Raw genomic sequence first — 27,589 nt, 5'->3', positions numbered from 1 at the left:
GGGCACTTTCGGACTCCTTTACAAGACACAAGAGAAACATTCATGAATGGGGGATCTGGAAGTTGTCGGGCTTTTTTGAGGCGTTTATTCACCTAGACATCTGGCCAGATACTCAGGAGTCAGGCCTTATCTTTCATCTTTCTTTATCTGGTACCTGCCGGTATAAGATGAGCTCCTTGATGGCAGGGCCCACCCTTGGCTTTGTATCCCCGGGACGACTACAACAAAGGCCCAATGCTGTGCCCAACACAGACATCATGACCATTTGTGGGCTACGCACCCAAAGTATGTTTAGCTGAGGCAGGAAGGGGAATAAACTCTTTCTATCCTTACTTTTGCCCATGAGAAAAAGAGGAAAAAAATACAAGCGTCAGACGGACAAGTAAAAAACAAGATTGACAGATACGGTCAGGATTAGAAATTTAAGTTAATGACAATCTTTTTTTATTTTACTTTATTACATGAAGAACTTTTTCATTCTCTCTTTACCCCATCACCTATACTGTCAGGTTACTGACCACACCTCAGGCCTTGAATGGCCTAGCACTGTTGGTAAGCCTATGGCATGCATGCCAGAGAGGGCTGGCTCCTCCCCTTCCACAGCTGCCTAAGGACACTCCTCCCATCCCCCAGCTCCTCTGCCCAGCAGCCCAATGGGAGCACTTCCTCCCTCCCCTGTCTGGGGTAAGGAGGGGTTCACACACTGGTGAGAGTTGCAGTTGGGGCACTCAGGCCCCAAAAGGTGTGCCATCACTGGCCTAGGTTTCATTTTAGTTTACCATTCCACAGGAGGTAAATGCAAATGGAAAAAAAAACTAAAAACAAGAATGAAAAGGTTCTCTGAGCCAAATGACTCAAAGCTAAGGCCCCAAGATGCTTCCATCATTGTTTCAGGGGGAAATCCCAGTCACAGGATAGTCAGCACACTCACTCTCACAAGATTTCGGGGCTTGCCATCTGTCAAGACTGACCTGAAAAGGGAAGCATCTCCAACCCAAAAAGGGAACAGTCCGGGAGGAGGGTGTGTGTGGACAAGGCCCTGAGCCCCCTTTCGTCTGTGTAGACTCTAATGACGAGGCCCCGAGTCAGCTAGATTTGGACCAAGCTTTGTGAATTTTAAAAATAAAGCCCCAAGTTGAGGCCACAGCAGCAGTAGAGTAAAACGGCAGCCAGTGGTGAGCACCAGGCCCTGTGCTAACTGAAAACTGCACCGACGTCCATGTTCTCCTGCACAGGGAAATGAAGTTTTCTTTTTATTGTAATAGGAATGTCAACTAGCTGAAGTCTTCAAATCCAAAATTGTTTAGTCTCTGGTTAGGATTTAGCATATTCATTAAGTATTCCAGAGTACCCTTTACCGAGTTTGTTCCCTCTTATAAAGATGCCCTAAACCCATGCAGTCTGAACTAGAGTAGTAGCAGTATGAGGGGAAAAGAGAATGAACAGGAGGTGGTACCGATGGAATTGGAAAAACTCGCCAGCCGCTCAGATATTTGATGATAAAATTGAAGTTGCACGTTTATTAAGCACCTCATGTATGTCAGCCACTGTGCTGGGTGCTAGAAATTCAAAACAAGTCCTGGGAAGCGTTATCGTTGCAATAAAAATCACATCTCTTCAGATGGCAGGCAGTGTGCTTTATGTGAAGAACTGTACCACTAAGGATTGTTTTTCTTTTATGATTAGTTCCCAGAAATGAATGCAATGATAATGAGACGATTCAATTTACCAGGAGATGTGGAACGTGCTCAGCAATATGTTTTGCAAGTAAGTACCAACACCTGTTTTATTAGTTATAAGGTATTAAAGTCTACTTCAAAGCCAAGCAAAATAGTTTAAATTTCTAAAGTATTATAAAAATAGTATAATTATCATTTGCCCCCATGGGAAAAGGCAAAGCTACATAAGCTCACCTTCCCTCCCCACCCCAGGCCCATCTTCCCATCCAGACTTTGCATTTAACTCCCAGCCTGGCACCAAGTTCTGCTCGTTTCTTCTGTCTTGTTATTTTCATGTAGCCTTGTACCAAGACTAAAAACCTAACCAGAGTGGTACTCCTGCCTCTTCTATAGTAGGAAGTAGGGTTTTTGTGTCATTTCTAGCAAATACTCATAATAACGTTTCAAATAATTATTGCCATTCTGGGAGTCTATATTTTACTACCAACAATGTGGTGAGCTTTGACACATTTTGAGAACTGTTTTTAGTCTATATACCACAGTAATTTTAATTTTTGCAGAGTTTTTGGTTCTGAGGGTGAATTCTAATTTTTGGAAAGAATCATCATTTTGGACTATGTCTTTAAGTTTTGTTTTTAAAAGGATTAGAGTCATATTTTATCAAAGTGATTTGTGATTCCAGAATATCTTTACCAAAATCATAGATTCAAGATTTAGAATTAGAATGGTACCTTTGGGAAGCCATCTAGCTTGATTCCTTCAGGTGATAAAGAAATGGAGCTGTTCCCCTTTGCAGCGCCCCCCCCCCCCAAAGTTAAACTTCCCCCCACATGGGTGAAGTGGTAGAGCAAGGTTTGGGCCCAGGTCTTCATGTGCAGATGCAGCATCCTCCTGTACCACATAACTCACATTCTCAGTATTATGACAAGAGTGATGATAACTATAAAGTCAGCACAGCATTTTTGTCAAAATTAGCTGGAAGGTAGGAATTGGCCAACCAATGACCTAAGAACATAGCCTGAAAAGTCAGTGGGGGCTCGGGATGGCCTGCTGACTTTCAGGTTGTGACATCAGAACAGACTGGCGAGCTCTGGCAACAGCATGAGTGAGTCTAGTGATGGAGTAGCCAGGTTTGGAGAAACTAAGAATCAAGAGGTTAAGTGCCTGCTGATGAATTGTTTTTAAAAGATGGAAGTACTTAACTTAGCCCTAGGAAAAAGTGTTTCTAAATCTACCTTGAATTTCTTCTTAGCAGCTTACAGTTTGGAAATCAATTGGTATATTGCTATGCATTATCATCGTGGAACCTTGTTAGGTTAGGGAACCTTCGGTTATCTGTGCCAAACCTCTACTGATAAATGATTGAGGTTACTCGTGTCCCTCAAAGACTTGAACTATCTGGTGACCAAAGTAGAAAGACAGTGGAAGTAAGAGCTGGTACAGTCAATAATGTGCCTTTTTCCCCCTGCAGAGTGACGGTGTGCAACAAACAACCTACCTCGCCCAACAATATTGCCATAAAGCAATAAGAGAGATTAGTAAACTTCGACCTTCACCTGAAAGGGACGCCCTCATCCAACTCACAGAAATTGTACTTACACGAGAGAAATGACATCTTTCCATTTTCTGTGGCAGCTATTTACCAGACTGTGCCTAAACAATTTTATGGAACACCTATTTTTTTCTTCTTTTTTTTTTTGCTTTCAGTGATTGATTGATTACCAAAAACTTTTTTTTAAAAAAAAAAAATCATTTCAACTTTGTTTATTGGTGTTTTTTTAAAAAAACTTTTTAAAGCCAGTTGTATTGAAGGAAGCCATAACTATGTCATTAAACCATCTGAATCTGTCCTGGGTTCTAGTTCTGTAAATTTTTAATGGGGGATATTATTTATGTGTGATTGTTTACAATGTTAATCCACATGTAAGGCCACAATAAGAATAAATAATCAATGTTTAAATGATTTGGGTTTTTCACCTTTCCTGCAAAACATTTGGAAATACAAAAGTTACAGAAAAACAGCAAACTTCATATTCAAGCTTAAATTTTGGTTATATTTGACAGTACCCAAAATTGTATATAGGAGAATGATTTATTATAAAAGACTGTACATAAAATTTAGACAGTAGGTTATATACAAATTAAGAAAATTTTCCAATTGATAACAGTGAAATGAAAGTTATTTGATCACTAATGATACTGAAATCATGTTTACAATAAACAAAAAGAATAAACCAGTTGCACTGACCTAGGATGAAATAAAAAGGTATTTCTCTAATTTTTCAGAAACAAATGTTTTATACTGATCTTTTTCATTCACTGTGCCAAAATCTTCAATACCTGATACAACTGACGATACTCTGAAATCCAAACAAGTCCTCAATACACAGAAACCCACATTGAGTGTTCTACTTTAGATATCCTAAGTAATATAGATTTGGACAAAACAAGAACAGAAATGTCACCTCTGAAGATTTGACCAAAAGCCCTTCCTTAAATCAAGAGGAGACACACAAAGTGCACGTGATACTTTTAATGACAAATGAAGTCTCTGCTTTGGGAATGGTCCCTGTTTACTCTGATCTAACAAAGCAACTATTGTGTTCCCTACTTGACCTTGTTTGTTTTGGGTTGCCTCAGCCAGACAACAGATTTTATAGTGCCAGTACAAAAATCAAGGCATCTTTTTCCTTTTTTTTAAACCCTTCTCTTCTGGCTTAGAATCAGTATGAAAATTGGTTCCAAGGCAGAAGTGGTAAGGGCTAAGTAATTGGGGTTAAGTGACTTGACCCCAGGATCACATAGTCTGAGGCCAGATTTGGACCCAGGATCTCCCATCTCCAGGCCTGGCTCTCTATGCATTGAGCCACCTAGCTGCCCTTGCCTCTATTTTTACAAAAATTACTTGTAAATGGTGCTCATAATTTCCTTATACTGAACCAACATTTGACCAATAGTACTTGAGAAAGACAGCTTCTGTAAAGCTCATGGAATAGTATGGCAGTAAATTGGACCCCATAACTTAGACAATCTTGTCTAAATTTTCATTAAAATAATCTGATTCTTTTATACACCATCTTAGCTTTGAAAGAAATTTTTAGAAAAGGAATTATTTTAAATGTCCAAAATAAATCACTTTCTTCTAAGTCAGGGCAAGTTTATAAGGCCTACACCAATTTTTTGTTCATGGAGTATGTGCTGAGAAAATAGAAGCATTATTCTACAATAAATCCATACTTTTATTTTGTAAAAAGTAAACCAATGAAGGAAAGGACAAGACCTTTGGTTCACTTACGTATTTATGAATGGAAAAAGTGAAAATGCAAATTCACTCATAAAAAAACGTAGGTACAAATTACAACATACAGAAGACCACCCAGTTTTGTTTCACATGGATACCTTAGAGACTCAGTGATTTAACAGACTTGTGTGTGAGTTCTCTAGGTAAAGATTATAACAAATTGGAAGCATCTTGGATTTTTTAAAAGTATATTTCAATACATAAGTTCGTATGCATGCTTTAAACAAATAGTATAGTTCAAAAATGAGCAAGAAACTAAAAAGAATGACCAGCACTAGCATTAAACTCTTCTTCCAGATTCTTAATGTTAGTCTAACGTAGTGTTAGTTATTACCATGCTGCACTGAAAAATGTAATGGCACAATTGGAATCATGATTCATTAAATACTAAACCCTACTTCCCCAGAATATTTAGGCTGGTCATAAAATTAAGAATGCATAAGTAAATACATAAGCATAACCTGTTACTGACAGTTATTTGTACAAAATGCTTCTCTGCAATATATAAACTGTCTCCCAAAAGTTACGCTCACGGATGGACATTCAATCATGCTGATAAAACAGCATGTCCTAAAAATATGGGCACATTTTAAAACGGTAAAACAGATCTGTTCACTGTTATAGCTGTCCCACAGTATGATTGAATACAAGATCCCACTTGAAAAGCAAAAGAATTTTAATCAGTATAGTGCATGATTGATTCAACATAATTTCCAGGGAACAGGCCAGTCACTCGATTGCAGACTCCTTCATACCATCCATCATCATTCTTCTTTATAACATATATGATTGCACCCTCCATAAAAGATAGCTCGTCATCCTTGTCCTTTGTATAATCATATATAGCAACAACTATAGGGGAGAAAAGAGTTGAAATAGTAAATAAACATGTAACTTGGCTACACTTCTTCACATTGTCATGACACAATCTAGTACAACAAGTCAAATCATTTCAAAGATTGTTTTCAAACTCATCAAAGTATGTGACAGTCAAAACCACATACTGCCAGTTTAATCACAATTTTAAGAAATAAAGATCTTGTGTTTTGATATATCATAAGGACCTGCATTTTTATAATTATTATGTATTTACTATAATTTTGAAGTATTTCTTTAGAGAAAATTTTAATTACAAATGGCATGGCTTCTCTTCAATTTACTATGGGGGAATTTTATGATGGCCAAGGACAAACATGAACCTACTAACCACAAAAGTTTCAAGATTACATATTAGAGCAGACCATCATTAGCATCTTGTACTTTATTATATGCTGGAAAATAAAAACACCTCTTTACTCTTGTTCTTCATTTTGCAATGTAATCACAATGCTGGATTTTTTGACAAAACAGGGTGATAATTTCACTGGGATTAAAGAATGTCATAGCATTCAGGATTTTGAAACATTTTCTGTGTGGAAAGTATGTGTTGCCAGGGAAAAAGGGATTCTTTTTAGAAATGTGATGGCTATGAAAAAAAAAAGGCTTTTATTATGGGGGTAAGAACTGGTGCAAGAAGTCACATATTTTCATTGAAAAGAAAATCATTTCTTTTTTCCTCAAAAATTGAAGATTGTTAGATTTGGGAAGAAAAAACCTGAAGTGATTATGACAAAGGTCTGGTGTGTTTATTAGTCATCAAAGAGAATGGAAAACATGACTCATCCTTGCTCCTCTTCCCTTCAGTGTGAACCAGAGAATTTTAAAAGTTCTGTTCTTATAGACAATTCTAAAAAGAAGAATAAAAAGGGAAACTTTTGAGGCCCTCTAGCCCCTCCTTCCCCAGAACAAAATCTCCTCTCTCCAACATCCCTGACTTTGGGCAAGCAGCCTCTGCTCCAATACTTTCAGTTACTAGAAGCTCATTATTCTACAAAGCAGTGGGTTCCATTTTTTTCAAAACTCCATTTGATCATTCTTTTTTGTACCCTGCTAAAATCTGCCTCCCTGTTAACTTCCACCCACTGCCCTCTGGAAAGACAAAGAAGTCTAATCCTTCTTCCACATGGCATGCCTTTTAATATATAATCAGCTATCATGTTCCCATCTGCTTTCTTTCCAGGCCAGCCACCCCCATCTTCCCCTCCCACCCCCAACAATTAGACATTTCTTATGGTATAGATTTCTGATCCTTTCCCATCCTGGCCACCAATCCCCTGAAAAGGTTTTCGCTTGCCAATGTCCACATTAAATGTAGCACTGAAACCTGGGAGGATTAGCTCCCCTCTTATTTTTGTATTAATGCACTTGAAGAGTTTATCCATTTGTCTGGCAATTATATCAAACATAATTCAGAGATACTAATTAGTCAACTGAAACCCCAATATCTTTTATTTTAACTACTAGTAAGCCAGGTTTCCACTACTGTTTCAAACAAATAAAAAGAATAAAAAAGCAAAGGACTCAAGAGCTAGTACAAAATCCATCTCAGCACTCCATCCTGTCACAGAGATGGGAGTTCCTGAAAACTACCAGCAGAAGCTATGCTTAAAACCTTTCCAGGTTGGTATTAAGATGAAAAAACAGAATGCAAGCTCTGACAAGTTCTACTAAGTTCAAGTACAGACGTGGCAACTGATTGATCATCTTTCCAAGAAGCAGCCTAGCTAAATTCAGGGAGGTTCATTCCCAGAAGCCTGCCGAACAGCTGATGAATGCTTTTTGCCACAGCCACTCAATGGTATGTATGCCTATCGAATCTGCAGATAACAAAACTGGGAGGAAATAGTCAAAAACACTGGATGACAGACTCAAGATTCAGAAACATCTTAACAAGCTAGAACAGTAACAAATCTGGCTTCGAATGATGCCAGGAAGTTTATATTTGATCCTAGAGGCAACTGGAAACCAGTGGAGTTTCTTGGACAGGAGGATGACAAGCTTAGAAATGAGAAATTTAGACTTTGGAATTTGTACGAAGGATGAACTAGAAAGAGTGGGCAAGGGGTGATCAGAGCCGAACTTAGGTGGTGGTCATGTGAATGGAGAAAAAGGGGTAGAGATGGCAGGTGTTACAGAAGGAGATTCAAGAATTGCAATACATATTAACTGGGTATGTAGGAGGAGGTAAAAGAAACAAGTTGAGGATGGCTTCAAAGTTCTGAGGCTGTTTTGACGCTTTGGACAGAAGACAGAAGCAGGGAAGGATAAAGAATGTAATGAAATACCACATGAGAAGAATGAGGAATATCAGGGATTTAGAGCAACTCTGCGCAGACTTGCATGAACTAATATAGTTCAAGAAAAGAAGAATCAAGATAACAACATACACAGTGACCACACGAATGTAAAGGTATAAAAAATGCAAATACTATAATAATGTTGATTTTTAAATACCTAAACCAATGCAAATATTTAATGGCTCCATTATTACGGATTGTGTTAATTAAGGCACTAAAGGTAGAATTATCAATGTGGCATAAATCTCTAGACTACCTGGCTCTGGCTTCAACCTTAAATGTAACACATGTGCTTTAAAGATTTTAATAATGACTTGGATATTTTCATTTCTATGAAAATTCTTGTTTTAAGTTTAAAATAATATTTATTGCCAAAATCCAGGAGGAAACAGCAGACTTATTATTAGCTAGGAACTTGAAATCTGACCGAGAAAATGACTCAGGACTCTGATTATTAGCCAAATCTTCAATTAGGTCAAATAGGAAGAAGGCAAGATATTTAAAAGGTAAGGTCTAGAAACAAATGCCATTAACTGGCTTAGCAGTGTTTGACAGAGTTACCAAGAGATAGAAGAAATTATATACATATATGGAGATGAAAAAACACTGATTTGGGGAAGATTAAATAAAAATAGAATTTGCTGCTCCCTAACACAGATTTATCAAGTAGATCAACACAACTGTTGGTTAAAAGAATGATAATATTAAACTGAGGTTATTCATTGATAAGGGGATGCACTTAATCGTAGTGAATTATCCGACTTTATATTAGCAAAATGACAACATTTACAATAGTTTCTAATGATGATAGATCATTTGTCTATTTTATTTCTCCCAAAACACTAAAGTACAAGATGTCTCTAAAATGGATAGGGTTTTTCTGGTGGTTTTTGGGGGGAAGGTCTTTTGAGATCACACTCAGAATTACTGCCCTCTGCTACAAACTTTAGATCAATTGACACCTGGTTGTATCTTACCTTTCTCAATATAGCTCTTTGGGGCCCAGGCAGGATCTCCATCTGCATATGGATCATTATACTGAACGACGGCAGCCTCCTCATCTTCATAATCAACTGGGGGTGGTGGTGGAGGAGGTGGAGAATCATCAAACATAGGAATATCGTCTGGTGGAGGAGGCGGTGGTGGTGTAGGGCTATCAGCAACTAAAAAGTATTTACAAAATTGATTTGGATGAGAAATTGTACAAAATAAAAAATAATAAACTAATAAAATTCAAGAAAAGTTCAAAAGTATATAAAGCATGCACTATAACAACATGCACTGATTAGGAATGGAAAGCTTGGTGTGTTAAAGCTTATATTTGCTTAATAGCATAGCACTTAAAAAGAATTTAACAACAGCAATAAGTAAACAAAAATAAAATAACTTGGAAATTGATAATCTGCAAAGGTTCAGGAAGGAATTTTTCCTTTCAGAGGACTATAAACTTGCACTGCAGGAATAGAAGGCTGTCTGTCCCATTCCAAAATATAAGACAGTATACAAGCACCCAACTTATTAGACTGTTGAGAATTTGACACAAGTTCTTTTTTCCCCCATCATTTGGTCTAAGGTGAATTATCCTTCTGTGATCTATTATTGATGATGCCCAATCCCCTAGTCTTTACTTGCGAAACAGCCTTAAACACAAAAACCAAGAAATATATCACCAGCAGGGTTACTTGGGACTTTAAAAAAATACATTTTAACCAGATAAGAGAAAATGGAAATGCCTAAAGAGAGAAAAATTTTAAATGAGAATTAGTGAAGTTCAGTGTTTTTCCAAGTTGTTCGTGTGCATGTTTAAGTATATTTAAGTTTGGAGGTTTATGTGAGAAACACACTAAGATTTTTTATTTTTACTAGTAAAAGTAAACATGGAAAAAGAACAAAATAAAAAATATGCTAGGTATATTCAATCATATGAGTGTACATTTATCATATCAAATCAATTAATATATAAAGCACTTTGTAAACCATAAAACACTATAAATGCTTACTCCTATAATTACTAACAAAAATATTTTGAGGGTAGGATAAAAATGGAAAGAACTTGTATTTTAAAAAATTTAAATGGTGATTTGTAGTTGAATTTCTAAATGGTATCTTTAATTAACTAGAAGAAATGGTAGCATGGGAAGCTATTTCTGAGTAAAAATAAAACTATTCTGCCACTTTGCTGGACACAAACATGATACCCAAGTCAAGATCAGTTCCTAATTAAGAGGTTCAATAAAGAATCATCACTAATGATCTGCTTTAAATTCCTATTTTATGATTTACTAGACAAAATATTGTTATATTTTCTAAATCCAAAGAGCTGAGCTGATTTAATATTTAGAAAATTAATAAGGACTAGAGGCAAAATTCACAATTTAAAACACATCCGTTCATATCTAGTTAAACAGCAGAAGAAAGCACCATGAGAACCTGCTTTGTTGAGTGGTGTTTCAAAGTTTACTTATTTTACACATGGAGTTATTAGCTATTTGAGAACATACCTTGAGCCTGAAATATAGATTTAAGATATTTCTATGAAATATTCCTTCCTTTTAGTCATTTTAATGGGTTGAAATGAAAAATACTTTTATAGTGCAACACTATGAACATTATCCAAGATCCCTTTAAATCTCGGTTTATAAGACTGTGAAAAAAGTAAACAGAGGCAGATCATTCAATTCCTTTTAGGTAGAGGTCTGGCTTTAACTATTTATCTGCTATATACCTTTCTTCATTTGTTCAACGTTTTTATTCATTCATGTGATAATCCTATGCATATGAATCCATGCTAGTGTGTCCCAGTTTAAATTCAGACTTACACTTGGCAGGGACCTAGTCAATCTAGTTCTTTGTACAACGCCTTAGCAATTAAAGTAGATGCTTAATAAATGCCTCTGGAGAATTATCATATTAGGAGAGCACATCTTGAAAATAATGCTTGTTAACAGGACAACTTGAGGTACTAGGATTTTATTTAAACCAGCAAAAATTAATACATAGACTGAGTTAAATTTCTACATGTACACCTAAGCACCACTAGAGGGCCATCTTAAAGGCAGGGAATGTGGGAGATATTTAAATCTAAAAATAAAATGCTATACAAGCTTTCCATATGAGTCCTATACAGAACATGGCTGGCACATCATACAGATGAGTAGTTTAGGGTATGGGACAAGTAAGTCTCAGATCAATCAGGAAGCCAAGTTAGGACTAAACCATATCATTTTCTAGCATATAGCATTTAAACCTAGAAATAGGCCTTGTAGAGTTTAGTTATATAAAAATTGAATGGTAGACTTAAAAAAAAGTTTTTTATCTACTCGGTAAATTCATGCAAGTAAAAAGAAGCCTGTGTTTCTATTATGATCATTATTTCACAGGTCTGCTTTTTAATTATTGCTACATGAAAGACTGTTTCCCCAATTCCTTTATTTTGAAAAGGTTAACTTTTTTTAAATTACATTACCAACAACATCCAATTATCAACCCAGAGATAATAGAAACTAAAGCAAACAATAAGGTCGTTCTGCAATAAGGAGATAATGATATTATTAATCCAAAAGTCTTCAATATTTTAAGATTACTCTGAATCCATTCAGGATCAGGCTAGGGTCTTAATAAAATCAATGGGAAGTGGCCCAGAACATCAAAAGGGTAACACCAAAGAAAAAGCATATCTTAAAAGGGAAAATATTCATTTTCCATGGGGACTTTGCTTTGCAAAAAAAAAGAAAAAAAAAGAATCCAATTCAAGAATATGCTCTAGAAAGCCAGAGCAATACTATAAGACCTTAATATAGTAAGTGAAATGCTTGGTATGTATAAGCAAATAAATATTGGTTAGCTGAATGAAAAGTTACTCTGTTATACTTTCATGAGAGTCAAAATAAATTGCAAATAAAATTTCCAGCAATGTATTCTACTGGTGGATGGGGTTCTCTCTGATAATTATACTGAAGGACGACCCAAATTAAGAAAATTTTAAAGTGTTTTAAATTATATCACTGTTGTGTGCAAAGAGTGGGTGAGGAAGACACAGAAAGATGGAATAAAAAGCAATTCTTGTACCCAAGGTGCTCATAAACTAAACTACTTGACTTCAGCACCCTACTTAGCCATTGTCATTTAGCCTGGTTTAGCTAGCCATTATTCAGATTTTTCCAAAGAAGAAAACATTCGTGGTAATTTTGTAGTAAAAATCAAGAAGTTTCTGACACTTCTCTGAACTAACAAGGTATTGGTATCAGCTAGCTAAAACTTACTCCCAAACTATAAACTCAAAATAGTTTCCAAAATTCATTAAATTTTTCCTTAATGGAGATCATTAAAGGAGTCAATAATTATACCATCCCTTTTCTATTTGTAAGCATTCACATTAAGCAGAAAGAAGCTCCTAGAAATTCATTATCATCCAACCCACCAAATGTAAAGCATAATCTTAATCTGCTTGTCTTTGAAAACCAACTCTACCGTGTCAGATCATATGAGTATGACAGGCAAATATCAAACTCTGTCAAAATATAGAAACCCTATTCAACCTGGACAGTAACTATTGTCACTATATATCTTTATAATTGACACTAACATACAAAATTAAATGTGGCAACAGAATACATAAAATAACTTATATGAAATACTACCAGATATAGCTATCAAAAGATAGTAGAGGGCTTCCAAAAATTTTGGATTTGCATGTTTGCATATATATTTCTGGAGAATCTGCACAATGCGATACCATGTGTTTTTAATCATTTGACACCCATTATCCAGAATCCATTAGAAGATTTACATGGGTCAGTAATCATGCACACAACAGAAAAAAAACTGAAGATCGTGCTCTTCAATTTTGACAGCACATTGCACCTGTATTCAAGATAGGATTAGCTTTTCTTAAAAAATAAAAAATACAAAAAGGGAAAGGAAAGGAAAAATCTGACTCGCCAGCCATGCATGCTATAAGGAGACAGCCTCTATTCTTTGACAGCTCAGTTTGTCCAAACTTACTGTTTTCCTGCACCCTGGCCACGAAGCCTGTGAGAGGTATCTGTGGAGTCAACTGAGGCATAGGGGGAGGGGGTGGAGCAATAGAAACTGGTAGCAACAACACGGTATGGGAGAAGTAAAACAGATAAAGGAAAGAAAAAGAAACAAACAAAAAGCAGAAGTCAGTTACAAGGACCACAAACATAAGTATGCAAAGAACAGCCTGCAAATGAAACAAAACAAAAACAAAACAAAAAACAAAACTAAAACAAAACCTACAGCACCTTCAAGTTTATTTCTAAAAGCAAAACTGACTCTGAAATGGATTGATCAACAGATAGTTTTTTAAAAGAATAAAAATGGAAATCAAAGAGGCACACTAACCTGAATATCATAAAGCTTATGTGAGAGATTTGTATTATAACACCAGCAACATCCTTTTTAATTAATGGATGAAATGACAAACTCTGGGGCTGCTAATTCCCAGAAATGCCTACTGAACTTAAGAAAGAACTTTCCCACCAGGCAAATGGAAAACAAATATAGGCATACTCTGCTTTCAAATAAGAATATTACCAAAATCAGTTATTTCCAATCCTTTAACTTTTGGTTCATAAAGGACCTTAAAGTCCACCCTCCTTACTTTATAACCGAGGGCACTGAGGTCTGGGAAAGACAAGAGAGCAGGAAAGTGGCAGAACCACCACTAAAATCCTTGTCTCCTATCTTCTATCCTACTTTCAAATTACACTTATAAACAGATCATTAGGGAGTAATTATTAATAAAATACCAAAATAGAGTATTTACAAGTTTTTAAGAAAATTCTTGCATTAAGAAAAGTAATTTGGATATACAAAAAATGTAATTTATATACAACTTTCCAAGAACACCTCCACTTTGTAAAAACAAGGTGCATCTGCATTTAAGTTTAAACTTTTACTTTAAAGCTGCCCATCTACTCTTCAAAAGCAAGGTAAACCTAATGGCTAATTGTTAGTGCTTAACATTTCTTACATCTTAACATAAAAAACTCACTTATAAAGCTTAATGTTTATTAAATCTGAATAGGTAATATTTATTCCTTATATTAATTAGCCTGACATATTTCAAATAACTTTTCAAAGCCATTTATGGATAACTAAATGACATCTAATTTCTGATGAATAATCATAAAGCTGACAACTGCTATAAATTCCAATTCTTCACTGAAATAATTTTGAAGGAACAAGTGAAATTTATATAAAAGAGTATTAATACTCAGATGGTTAACCTCTATTTACTTTGTCACTTTTGATGTAAGAGATTTTCTTTGACCAATAATACACAATGATGAGAAAATATGCAGGATGATCTAGGAAAAACTGGTCCTCCAAGTTACTATTAGATAAATATGTATACATAGATCCAGATAATTCTGTATCTACATACACATAGACACACACATACATATATGTATATATAATAATGTACTGGTGACTCCCAATCACCTCTACATTGGAATGATAATTAAAACTCTGGGTCTATGAAAAAACTTGCAGGTACACAGAAAAATCTGAAAAAGGTTCATGTTTTTAGGGAAGCAACAGTTTAACAAAGCAATAAGATTATTGATATTCATTTTATGTATAAATGTTGCATTCAATTCACTGTTAAACCAACTGTGATGCTATTCTACATTTCAAATAAATGTCACAATTTAGTTACACAAAAGTTTCTATGAATTAAAAACATACACACACACACACACACACACACACACACACACACACACACACACACACACACACACACAACTTATACAAATATCCTCTGGGTACTAGCCATGCTGGTTAGTATGGGAAGGTGTATTTACATGAAAAGGAAATTTAAAAATCAGTCTCTTTTCAAAATATTAATCACGACCACCAGATTTTCAAAAATTTGAGAAACTGAAGAGGGAGAGGAAAATATGCACATCAAAACACTAAAAAAATTTTTTTTCAACTTTAGAAGCTACTACTTTTGACATCAACAGTAATTCAGACAGTTGACAACACAAAATGAAATAATCTGAAATTTGAGGCCTTGTTTGGGACAAAAGGCTTTAAAGGAATTCATTCTTTTGAAAACTAACTTGTATTTGAATCAGAAGCAGTGTTACTACCCTAAACAAATGGACATGGAATATGGAAAAAGTCATTTAAAAACTCTATTAGGCTCATGTCTTAGGAGGGAATAATAGTAATATAAAGAATGTGACCTAAAGACTTTGGAACATCATGAAAATAATATGTATATGGTTTGTATAGACTTACAGTTAACTGTATGTGAAATTGACAACTTTTTTCATTTTTTATTACTAAAGACTAGAATTTGTTTTTGTAATTTATCAAAAATACTCCTATTTCGGAAGTTTTTTAAAAGTTTATTCAATAGGGGGCAGCTGGGTAGCTCAGTGGATTGAGAGCTAGGCCTAAAGACGGGAGGTCCTAGGTTCAAATCTGGCCTCAGACACTTCCCAGCTGTGTGACCCTGGGCAAGTCACTTGACCCCCATTGCCTAGCCCTTACCACTCTTCTGCCTTGGAGCCAATATACAGTATTGACTCCAAGATGGAAGGTAAGGGTTTAAAAAAAAAAAGTTTATTCAATAATTAAAACCTAGCTGTCTATCTTTTTTGACAAGCTCACCAGAGGGTTTGCAAGAAAGTTTGAGATGATACTCTAAAACATTTTGAGATGGTACTCTAAGTATTTTGATGCATATCATATCACAGATAAAAATGTTGATAGAGAAGTTTAAAACCCATGGGCTAAAAATGTTTTTCAGATTATCTGTGGATATTAGACATCTGCATTATTAATGTTCTCTACTACCTAAAGATTTAGCAAGAATATAATTAGAACTCTTTCATTTTGATATTTTAAGTACAAAATTTAGGGTTTTGCCCCCTTTCTCGTTACCTTCCATCTTAAAATGTTATACATGTTTAGGACATACATTGCTAGCCAACAGTACTAGCAAACTAAGTACCTTAACAGTTTTAGACTTAAGCATTATTTCATGAAGGTGATTTAGATTTGTGAGGGGGTGAGCTTTGGACTTATATTTTATCCAAAAATACATTCTTTTAAAAGGACTCTCATTTCAGATTTTCTCTTTTTTGGTTAAATAAAAAGCAAATCCAATATCCTATTGTCAATGTGACTGATCTGAAATTTTCCTAAAACTCGGCCAGCAACACTAGCTTTTACACTACAAGGGTTAGTGCTGAGATGTGCCAAGATTAGAGTGAACAGAATAAAGTAAAAATTACATCTTTCTGCTTCTGGGATTATTTTCTTAAGTGAAACAAATAAAAGGGCAAGTAATCATCAATAATATTATCAAAGATCAGTTACCAACCAATTTGAAGCTTTTTCCTTTAATCTGAAACCCTTTAAAACAGTGATAGCCAGCAATTTCTTTATCATTTTAATGAAAATAACAATACCTCAATTTTGGCAATGACCAATTTTCACAAATGGTCCTAATAACTATTTAGCCAATGAATACAATTTTAAATTCTTTTATTCTAAGAATATTTTTACTCGTTTCTTGTTTTTTTTTTTATATATTGACAATAAATGTTAAATGATGAATGGCTTCAGTTAAATTTGGAATGCTAAATGTTTTAGATGGTGTAGAATTCATCGTAGAAAGTGATTAGTATTCAGTCTTATTCATGCTTCAATAGGCACTATCTTCCTAAAGGAAACAAAGAAAAGCTAGCATGAAACTCTGTGGTTTTGATTGTTGTCTATCACTGGCAAGAATCACAGCTTCCAATGATTCACTTCAAAAGTGCTCCACTGATGCTACCATGCCTGCAAAGCACAGAGGCTTACTTGAATTTTGAGAATAAAGAGGACCGCCATTAACATGAGGTTGAGCAGAAAATTGAGCAGTCACAGAAGGAGTTCGTCTGTATCCACCCGAAGATGCTGAAGAAGTAGTAGAGTTGTGTCGAGAAATCTGCCTGGTCATTGTGCCATACTGGGAACCAGGAGCTGAACTCGGGGCCACTGAAAAGCATCAGCCAAAGGGAACCAACAGAAAAGACTTAAGCAATATAGATCATGTCACATGACAGAATATAGAAAAAGAACTCGAGCCAGGATCACTTATTCACTGTGAGGCTTGAGGCATGCAGAAAAGGGAAAAGTAAAGATGATTGGTACCAACTGTGGATAGAATGTCCTCTTTCTATTCCTTTGTAATGGAATAAAATACAAAACAAAAACAAAAAGAGCAACCAGTTTTTTAAAAAAAGTTACTTTTCATATCTGAGAATATTTTTTCTTTTGTAATAAACAAACCTATGCAATGTGAAAGGAAAAGGTCTGAAATCAAAATCTTCAACACATAATCATGAGCATTTAAGCTAGATGAATACATGTTTAATTATAAAACCAGAAGCCTAAGCCAATTTTGCTCATGAGCCAGCCATATTTGCTATTCCATTTAACATCGCTCATCTGTAGTTAAGTAGCAAAATATTTGAGACATTTATAGAAAAACTTCCATTCCACATTATGTATCTGCAAAATTTATTAGCATGTCTACTCTGACAAAATGGAGAGTTCAAAGTAAGCTACATAATTTTTAAGTTTCTTAAATTTGTAGATGTACTACCTTTGGGGGGGTTGGGGAGAGAGGGGTAAAAAGCTTTACATAAAGCATTTTCTAAGTCATTTTGATTAACAAGTATAGAATATAAGGTTAACATGGATCAAAGCCTCTAAAGTTTACTGAATTTATCAAAGTTAACTTTTGGATAAACTTGTACTTTCAAAACACAAAAATGTGAACTTGACCAATTCTGTCAAGTGACAAAGAATACCCTCACTTTAATTTTACTTTTTTCTCTGACATGTCCCAGAGTTCAAGTTAGACGATTATTAAGAACATTGACAGTTTGGGGTTTCCCCCAGAAACGGGAATCATCTCTTTAAACAATTCAATTAAATAAACTTTATTTTACACTTATATGCAATAGACTACACAAAGTTTTACAAATTAATTTTAAAAGCATGGAATTCTATCCAATTCTAAAATATTGAATGCATTCCTCCCTACTTTCTTCTTTAAACCCTTATGTTCTGTCCTAGAAATTATATTAAGTATTGGTTCCAAGACAGGAGACTGGTAAGGGCTATGCAACTGGAGTTAAGAGACTTGCCCAGTCACAAAGGTAGGAAGTGTCTGAAGCCAGATTTGAATCCATGTCCTCCTGACACCAGACCTGATGCTCTATTCACTGTGCTACCTAACTCCCCTTCTTCCCTAGAGTATTCCCAACATAAAGCAGTCTTTTCTTAATTAGTTGGGGTCCTGAGCATTCTGAGTACCCAATTTCATGGACTTGAGAATGCTCATTTATGGCTTTCCAGAGTCTCTAGATGCTATTGCCTAGGAAGTTATATGTTCAGAATAGGGGAGGTTTGCTAATTCCAGAGAGAAATAATCTATTATTCAAGTCCCTCGAGCATTTCCCCCCCAAAAAAACAGTATTATGACAGATTTTTTTTTTTAAACCCTTACCTTCCATCTTGGAGTCAATACTGTGTATTGGCTCCAAGGCAGAAGAGTGGTAAGGGCTAGGCAATGGGGGTCAAGTGACTTGCCCAGGGTCACACAGCTGGGAAGTGTCTGAGGCCAGATTTTGAACCTAGGACCTCCCATCTCTAGGCCTGGCTATCAATCCACTGAGCTGCCCCCCAGATTATTTTTTTAAGAGGCCACATACAGCCTTTGTATACACTAGGCAAGGATGGAAAATGGATTCCCCTGTATTCCTAGTGATTTCTGTAGCATATCTAACTTTACTTACCAAAAGCTATCTATCTATCTATCTATCTATCTATCTATCTATCTATCTATCTATCTATCAAATTTTCTGTTACTGACATTATATACATTTATAAGAAGTAATATTTTTAAATGTTCTTTATTGAACCCATGCTGGCTGCCAGCCAAACTTACCTTACTAGTGATGGTTTTTGCATTTAGGGTTTGTTTGTTTTTTTGGTGGGGGAGGGGGCTGGGAGAGAATGTTAATAATAAATAAATAGATGAGAATACATCTACACCGGTTATTCAGAACTTCACAAAAACATTTTTGTTTTTATTACATGACACAACATATTAATCATTTATAGATATCTCTCTTAAAAAGTAGTTTGTCATGCATTTATCTTATAAAGAGCCAATCAAAATTCATTTGTAACTAAAGTTCTAGATATGCTAGTGTGTTGCATAACAAACAAAGTCAATTCCTTTATAACATCATCACCTTCTATTATGAGGGCTCTTATGCTTATGTAAGCCAAAATAAAGATATATGTAAATATATACATCTATACATAGTCAAACATATATATATATAGATGTGTTTCTTCATTTTCACAATGCAGATAAAAGTATAGAATGTTCAAATATGACTAAAATATATGTGCAACATAAAAAAGTTATTCCTAAAAATTTTGCTATTATAAGAGTTTTCCTCCAAGATTCATTTATACGCTTGTTTTCTGCAAAACTTCAGAGGCCTTTCACCAACCAGAAGATATTAGTTTAGATTAGATATGTTAGTTTCACACTTGTATCAACAATATACAGTCCTTAAAAATCAAACCAGGTAGGTCTACTAGGAATAGTTTATTATAAATTATGCAAAGTAACTGTAATCACTCTCAGTTTGATGATTCTCACCTATCGTACTGCCCATCAGGAGAGGTGGAGGAAGTGGTGGTGCAGGTGGAGCTCCAGAGGGAGGAGGGACAGAAATTTGTGCTAATAAAATAGTTCATAATGCCAATCAGAGTGCAAGCAAGTGAACTAAACAACAGTCAGACAACAGAAAAGCAATCAGAGTTTACTAATATGAATATGAAAAGAGAAACAGTTACAAATATAAGCAGATCTTCTTCCCTCAAATAAGAAAAAAAATTTGCTAATTAAAAGAGGAGGAAATTTAAGTTAATGACCTTCTTGTTATGAAATATACCTACTTTTTATAAGATGTTTGAAAAAATTTTTCCTTTATTATACAAGTTGTTCATCCTTTTCTAGTTCATTCAATAATTTATATTTTTAAAACATTCTATGTATTTACATATAATGTACTTGTTTAAGAAATCTTTGTTAAGCTAACTTAAATGCACTGCAACAACAATTTCTTATTAATTCCCCATCCTTTCGATAAAATAATAGGGCTTTAACTATACAGTCCATCGCATTTCATCTTCACTACACTACACTACACATGCATAATTATTTCCATTTTACAGATGAGCCAAATAAGTTGCAGAAACATTTTTATACTATAGAACAGAAATGGGATAGTCAGAACTACATTCATCTCATGTCTTCTTGCAACTTACAAGACTGCTCCTTTCCTACACTGCAGAATGTCTAATAAATCACATCTAAGAAAGCTAAGAACTTCACAAGAAATTTCACACTATTATTCTTAATGTTTAAGAGAGTAGATTTTGATAAGATTTATAAAGTATTTCTAAGTTTTAAAAAGGGTTTTCCTCATGATATCTCTGTGATGATTATTAGCATCCCTATTTATTTATTTTAGCTAACAGATGTAAACCAATGTAAGATAGAAAACCAATTAATCTAAAAATTCTTTCAGAGGTAGCAGGGTAGCTCAGTAGATTGAGAGCCAGGCCTAGAGATGAGAGGTTCCTGGGTTCAAATCTGGCCTCAGACACTTCCTAGCTGTGTGACCCTAGGCAAGTCACTTGACCCCCATTGCCTAGTCCTTACCATTCTTTTCTGTCTTAGAACCAAGACGGAAGGTAAGAGTTTATTAAAAAATAAAAAATAAAAACTCTTTCAGACATTGTTATTTTTCCTAATTTATTTTTCCTATATTTCCTATAATTCCTAATCTATTTTTCCTATATTTCCTATAATTCCTATTTAACCTAAAGAATTCAGCTAATAAGGAAGGCGAGCACATAAAAAGAAAGTTGCTAAGATGGTTTTGGTAATGTTGGTAAGTTATTATAGTTTTCTAATTATATATCAACAAATTTAAATATCACAGAACAATTTTTAGAAGGCTTCATAAGTAATGCACCTGGTCCAATAGTTGGCGGTGAAGGTGTAGGCACGGCAATGGGAATGCCAATACTGCTGCTTCCACTATTCTCTCTACTTCCACTTCCTCCACTGCTACCACTGTAAAGAAAAGTCAGTATTACTCCTAAAGTTCACTCAAAATAATTAACCAGGAATATTAACATGTTATTAAATGCTAAATTAGTGATGAAATCCTTAAGTTGTCTTTGGCATGCAAACTTAATTACACTCATCTCAATACACACCAAAAAGCAGAGGTGACAATGATAAATGTCTAGGAAATCATATCACAGCAGTACAAAGGATAATCAAGTTATCTCCTCCTAACATTAAGGTAGCACAAAATCTTTAACCACAGTCTGCTAAATTTGAATCTGCTCAATGGCCAAACACAACTGACCTTTCTTCCACATTTTGTCATGAAAATATGTTCTAGGAAGGATCTCTCATACCAATGTATGTATACTATGTTAGGCAATAATAATACAGGCTTCAAGAAGGTAAAATAAATGTCTATCACTGGAACTGGCATGATGAACTGCTTAATTAAAAGAAAATTTCAAAGATATATTAAAAAGAAATATTCAATTATTTTTTTAATTCCATATTTTACACTATAGTTCAAACTCTTTAAGTACCTAGGTTTGAATTTTATCTCTAATTATTAACAATGTGCCCCAGGGAAAAAAAATCACCAAAATTTTGTGCGCTAAAAATCTCCTCATCTCTAGAATAAGGAAATTGAATTACATAATTTGAATTTCTTTTAGCTTGTGAACATTGACCAACATATATTGCTAATCACCTCTCTGCAAGGAATTTAGATGCATTTTTAAATTCATTTAAAAAAAGGAAACAATTTAGTACTACAAATGATAGGGCAACTATTTACAATAAGAAACTCTGATAATGAAACCCAGAGACAACAATCTGTGAAATTAGCTATCTTCAGGATACAAACCTGGGAATATTTGGCATAAGGGATACAACTAAAATGAATCCCTCATGGACTTGACTAAAAGTCTAAAACTTATAAATAGTAAATATCAGAGTGTCGATTCTGATGAAAAAGGACAAAAGAGAATCTTCTGTCTGATTTAATCCCCTTCTTTAAGAACCCTGAAGTTTTCTGACATTTTGGCATTCCCTGGCACCTAAAATTATCTAATATAATACCTGATTTTCCTACCTCAATCCAAACATTAATAAATTACATAAACCTTTCTAAAAATGGTAATATCAGAGTTGAATAATGCTGTTGACAATCTGGAAAAAGTTAAAAAGCAGACATGCAAAATTTAGATACATGGTTCAAATATGCAGTCTACCTCCATTGATGAATATCCTCTGGAACAGTCTTGTAAGAATACTTCATATTTACTCAGAGTATTTTAGGTATTCTTTTATCAATTATATCCAATCTACACTTTCAGAAACTATTATACCTGTGTGTTCTTGGTCTCTGATTTAAAGATGCTGTCCTTCCTGGACTATGCTGACTTCCAAGCCTCGCAGGACTTGTCATATAATCATTAGGAACTGTTGGGGGTTTAACAGGCTCCAGGGTTTTATAAGGAGTATTCCGTCTAAAGAAGCAAAAAACAATGTTTTAAGATATGAATGACAAAATACATTTAATAAAGGGATTTTGACATCAAATCAGAATGTGATTTTATTGACTCATAGTAATACAATGAAGTTACTGAAGTTATTATTATTAATAAAATAGATTTTAACTCTGAATACAATACTATTGATTTACTAATGCAACCCATTAATAACAACATTTTATAATAGCCAATGTTGTAAAAACTATGAATTAAAAATATTACATAAAGATTAGAGTCCAAATAGGGTATTCAATATTTCACACTGCATTTGATGCTCTCCTGATACAATGGGGTCAATATTTTGAAACAAGTATAATTCAAAACTAGACATTAAAAGATGAAAATCAGATAAATTCATACATTTTCTCCAAGACAGTAAACTGTTTCCACATATTAAATTTCCTGTTTGAGAACCTCACTGTGAAAACACCAGGATAAGTAGAATGGTGGGGTTATAGTAGGACAGGTAAAAATTCCATTTTATAGATGGACAAGTTAAAATGCAAAGAGGTTAAACTGTCTTATCCAAGGTCACTAAGTCAGCAGAAAAGCTAAGAGAAATAACTTTTGCTGAGCAGTTATTAGGTAGTCTGATATGACATTCTTTTCATGCCACTGTCCAAAAAGAAAATCCGCTAAAAAAAAATTTGAAAAATACAAGTAAACAAAACTTAGTTTGGGTTTAGATAATCCTAATTTTCCTGTAGCATTTACAAAAATGCAAACTCCATTAACACCTTCCCTAGTTCACCCACTCGGTATGAAGAAAGGGTGATTCCTTTTTCATTTGGCCTCATCAAATATTTTATCTTTTCAGTGTATTTATCTTGTTCTATTTTATACCACACAGTATTTTTTGTGTAAATACCAATTTCCCTCTTTTAGATCATAAGCTCCATGAAGGCAGGCACTATGTCTTATTAATCACCATCTCTTCCTCTGGGAAGAAGGAATGCTCTGTAAATCATAGGTATACAAGAGTGTTTAACTAAAATGAATTATGGGAGGTAGACAAAGTATCTGCAATGAAAAACAATCAAATAGTGGACTTGAAAAAAGCTTAAACAAAGATAAGTCAAACTAGAGCACTTAGATCTGATTAACTTGGATATCAAAGAACTTAAAACACAATAGAATTATACCTTTGGTCAAAAAAAGTTGAGAATCAGAAAAAAAAATAAGTACTTGTGTATCCTGAAGCTCTGTAAGCATTCTAAGAAGTGTTTTAACTAATTTTTAAAACTAATAAATAAAGGGTAAATCTATTACAAAGAACTTATAAGTATTGTAATATAATTTATATGTATGTATTATGTATGAGTGTTACAATATAACATTTATAATTATAAAGAATTAACACTTGTGGGCAGCTGAGTAGCTCAGTAGATTGAGAGCCTGGCCTAGAGATGGGAGGTCCTGGGTTCAAATCTGACCTCAGATACTTCCTAGTTGTGTGATCCTGGGCAAGTCACTTAACTCCCTGTTGCCTAGCCCTTGTCACTCTTCTGCCTTGGAACCAATACACAGTATTGATTCTAAGACAGAAGGTAAGGTTTAAAAAAAAAAAGGAATTAACATTTAGCATAGAAATATCACGTACAATCTGGTACTGGCTAATAGAAGGGTAGATTAATAAAAAAGATTAGAGGTAAATAACCTCTGCAATCTAGTATTAGTTTGATAAATCCAAAGACCTCAGCTTTTGGGATAAGAACTCAGTATTTGACAAAAACTGCTGGGAAAACTGGAAGAAAAAAAAAGGTAAAAATTAGGTTTAGATAAGCATCTCACACCCGATATCAATTTAAGTTCAAAATGGATATATGAAATAAGCATATGAGTGATATTATAAGTAAATTAGGGGAATGTAGAATAGTTTACCTGTCAGATCTATAGGAAAGAATTTATGACCAAACAAGAGATAGAAAACGTTACAAAATGTAAAACAAATCATTTTGTTTAGATTAAATTTAAAAGGTCTTGTGAAAAAGAATACCAACATAACTTAAATTAGAGGGGTAATGACAAAACTGGGGGGAAAATTATAACAAATTTCTCTGATAAAGGTCTCATTTCTCAAATATATAAACATTAAGTCAAATGTATAAGAATACAAGTCATTACCCAACTGATAAATGATCAAAAAGATATCAACAGGCATTTTTTCAGATAAAGAAATCAAAGCTATCAATAATAATAATATGAAAAAAAAATGTTCTGAATCACTCATTTAGAAAAATGCACCTCACACCTATCAGAATGGTCAATATGACAGTAAATCCACATCAAAAGAAAGAACTATGAGGGCCAGAATGCCAATGAAAGCATATGATTTATCACTTATTTAGCTGGGTATATGTTTTGGGGTTTGAGCTTTAGAAGATTGATCACTTACAAAAACGAATAATATGGAAACATGTTTTGCATAACTATACATGGATAATCCAGATTGCATTGCTTGCCAGTTCTGGGAGCGGGTAAGGAAGAAGGGAGGGAGACAATTTGGATCATATAACTGGAAAACTTATGTACAAACTTGTTATTAAAAATTTTAAATAACTTTAATTACCAGGAAAAAATATCACATATATTCATGAAAGCATTCTACTTTGTTTACAATAAACCAAAGTAAGATTAAAATACATTAAACATCTAATCTACAGATAACCTTAACTATCATGCACAGAAGGATATTATTCTAACACTATGCCATCTAGGGAACCATCAAAGGGACCTTAATGAAGAACCAAAAGTACATAATAATTATAATAGTGGTGGTGACAGTGATAGTGATGACACATAGCATATATATAGAGAGAGTGCCTAATATGTGCCAGGAGGTACTACAAGCTTTACAAATGAATCTCATTTGATGCTCGTAATAATCCTGGGAGGCAGGTGTTAGTATTATTATTCCCCATTTTATACATAAGGGAAACCAAGGCAAGTAGAGATTAAATGATTTGCCCAAGGTCACAAAATTAGTAAATGTCTGAGGTGGGATATGAACTCAGGTCTTCTGACTCCAGGCATAGAACTCGATCCACCAACTCAATTACACCACCAAGCTACTGTTAGATGATAGGGTGGTTCCATGGTGTAGATCCCAAGGACATTAAGATTCAAGTACAGGGTTCTAATATATTTACTTAATGTAGGGCTCACCCTATACTAACCTCCATTCACTAAGCATTCTAAATTCCTTTTAAAAGTAATAATAAGTAGATGAATTCTTACCCCAGTGTTCCCCGGCCTGACATAGGAGGACTTGGTGGTTTCTGTGTAGGTGGATTTGTTCTCGACAGTGTGCCAGTTCTTGCAGGCTGGTTATTTCCATGCTAAAATATTGAAGGAGAGGCTTTTATTTTCATATCAAACTGTTCTCTTGGTATTTTGACACTCAAGTATTATTTTTTAATATAAGGATGTGAAATGAGGCTTCCCAGACAACTTTGAATAGCACATTTTAGTAATACTAAATGTATTGGAAACTCAAGAGAAAAATTATAACACTAAAAACTAAACTTTAGGCTTTTGTGTCCACTATTATGGTTAATTCCATTTATATCTGTAAAGTTCATATAGGTTTAACTGTGATTTCTGTACAGGTTAACAGTCAAAGACCTTTAAAAAAATCACTTATCTTTCATACCAGTACTTTTCATTCAAGTACTAGGTCTTTGAAAACTTAGAAATACAAGGTGATCTTATATTTTCAGTTCTACTCATATAATTTGTTATTCATTTCCTTGGATAAAAATAAGAAATGATACATGCAGTGTCGGGGAAGCCTCCTAAAATGTAAGTCGATAAGAGCAAGGCATCCATCTATCAAATATGAGCAAAGCATTAAATGTTAGAGGAATGGAGGTATCTATATAAAGACAATGTCAATATATCCTAGATATATTAACACATCCAGGCTAAATGTTGCTGGTTTGAATTTAAATTGAGCATGTTTATTCTACATAACCTATGAAAAAGCAAAGAGATGTACAAGAGCAATTCAATTTTAGTGGCTTTGCAGCCTTTATCAACAGAGGGGACACTGAATCAAATGAGAAATAACTGCTCTTACCTTGGCTTTTAGCCACTTTACGTTGGCAAAAAAAAGGGGGGGAAAAAGTAAAAATTAATTCCGGATAGATCACATCTGATAGGAAAGGTTCAAAGTTACAATTAATTTTTACTAAGTAATCACATTCCAAATACTCTATAACTAAAGTACCCATAATAAAAAGAAAATTACAGTGGGTACTTGATAAATTACTATCTAAATGATGCCAAAACTATCACTTGAATAACTCAATTCACTCAAACACAATAAAAATTGGTGACAAAATTGACTAATTAGGTGAGCAGTTCGATCCAATAGTCTCATGGACACAAAACCTTAGCCTAAACAGCAATTTATCCTGTAGACCTCATCCCACTGAGTTACAGATCAAAATAGTCATGACATAAATGGTTTTATCATAACTGGCAACTAAAGACCAACTATGTCAACACATCATATTGACAGTCCTTAGACATTAATATGCTAAGTTAATATAATAAGTTAATATTGGAAGCCCAACTTTATGAGTACTTATGGCTTCAAATTAAATGCCATTTGCAGAATGATACTGTTTCTACATATGAGGAGTAATGTCAACTGGGTAACACCTAAATAAATACTCATACATATGATGCTGGATCCAAATACCTGAATCACAAAAGAT

General features: G+C 34.4%; 2 protein-coding genes across 10 annotated transcripts in view; one reads left to right on the top strand and one right to left on the bottom strand.

The window, feature by feature from the left end:
- The window catches only part of PDSS1 (decaprenyl diphosphate synthase subunit 1), a 36,405-nt gene extending 32,763 nt beyond the window's left edge, over nt 1-3,642 (top strand). The window contains exons 10-11 of the mRNA XM_001376040.4: nt 1,687-1,767; nt 3,151-3,642. Of these exons, the coding sequence (XP_001376077.1) occupies nt 1,687-1,767; nt 3,151-3,291 (222 nt within the window). The 3' untranslated portion in view covers nt 3,292-3,642. The remainder of the gene's footprint in view (nt 1-1,686; nt 1,768-3,150) is intronic.
- Nucleotides 3,421-27,589, bottom strand: part of ABI1 (abl interactor 1) — a 103,908-nt gene continuing 79,739 nt past the window's right edge. Inside the window, exons 4-12 of one of the 9 annotated variants that reach the window (XM_001367317.5) lie at nt 26,947-26,961; nt 26,106-26,206; nt 22,704-22,844; nt 21,257-21,357; nt 19,873-19,953; nt 17,007-17,183; nt 13,161-13,247; nt 9,134-9,319; nt 3,421-5,832 (exon numbers count right to left, since the gene is read on the bottom strand). In XM_001367317.5, the coding sequence (XP_001367354.2) occupies nt 5,657-5,832; nt 9,134-9,319; nt 13,161-13,247; nt 17,007-17,183; nt 19,873-19,953; nt 21,257-21,357; nt 22,704-22,844; nt 26,106-26,206; nt 26,947-26,961 (1,065 nt within the window). In that variant the 3' untranslated portion in view covers nt 3,421-5,656. The remainder of the gene's footprint in view (nt 5,833-9,133; nt 9,320-13,160; nt 13,248-17,006; nt 17,184-19,872; nt 19,954-21,256; nt 21,358-22,703; nt 22,845-26,105; nt 26,207-26,946; nt 26,962-27,589) is intronic. The other 8 variants (XM_007504841.3, XM_001367359.5, XM_007504840.3 and 5 more) reach the window with 8 other exon arrangements.

This window comes from Monodelphis domestica, chromosome 5 (assembly GCF_027887165.1).
Source record: "Monodelphis domestica isolate mMonDom1 chromosome 5, mMonDom1.pri, whole genome shotgun sequence".
Lineage (NCBI taxonomy): Eukaryota > Metazoa > Chordata > Mammalia > Didelphimorphia > Didelphidae > Monodelphis > Monodelphis domestica.
This window is presented reverse-complemented; position numbering and strand designations above follow the sequence as displayed.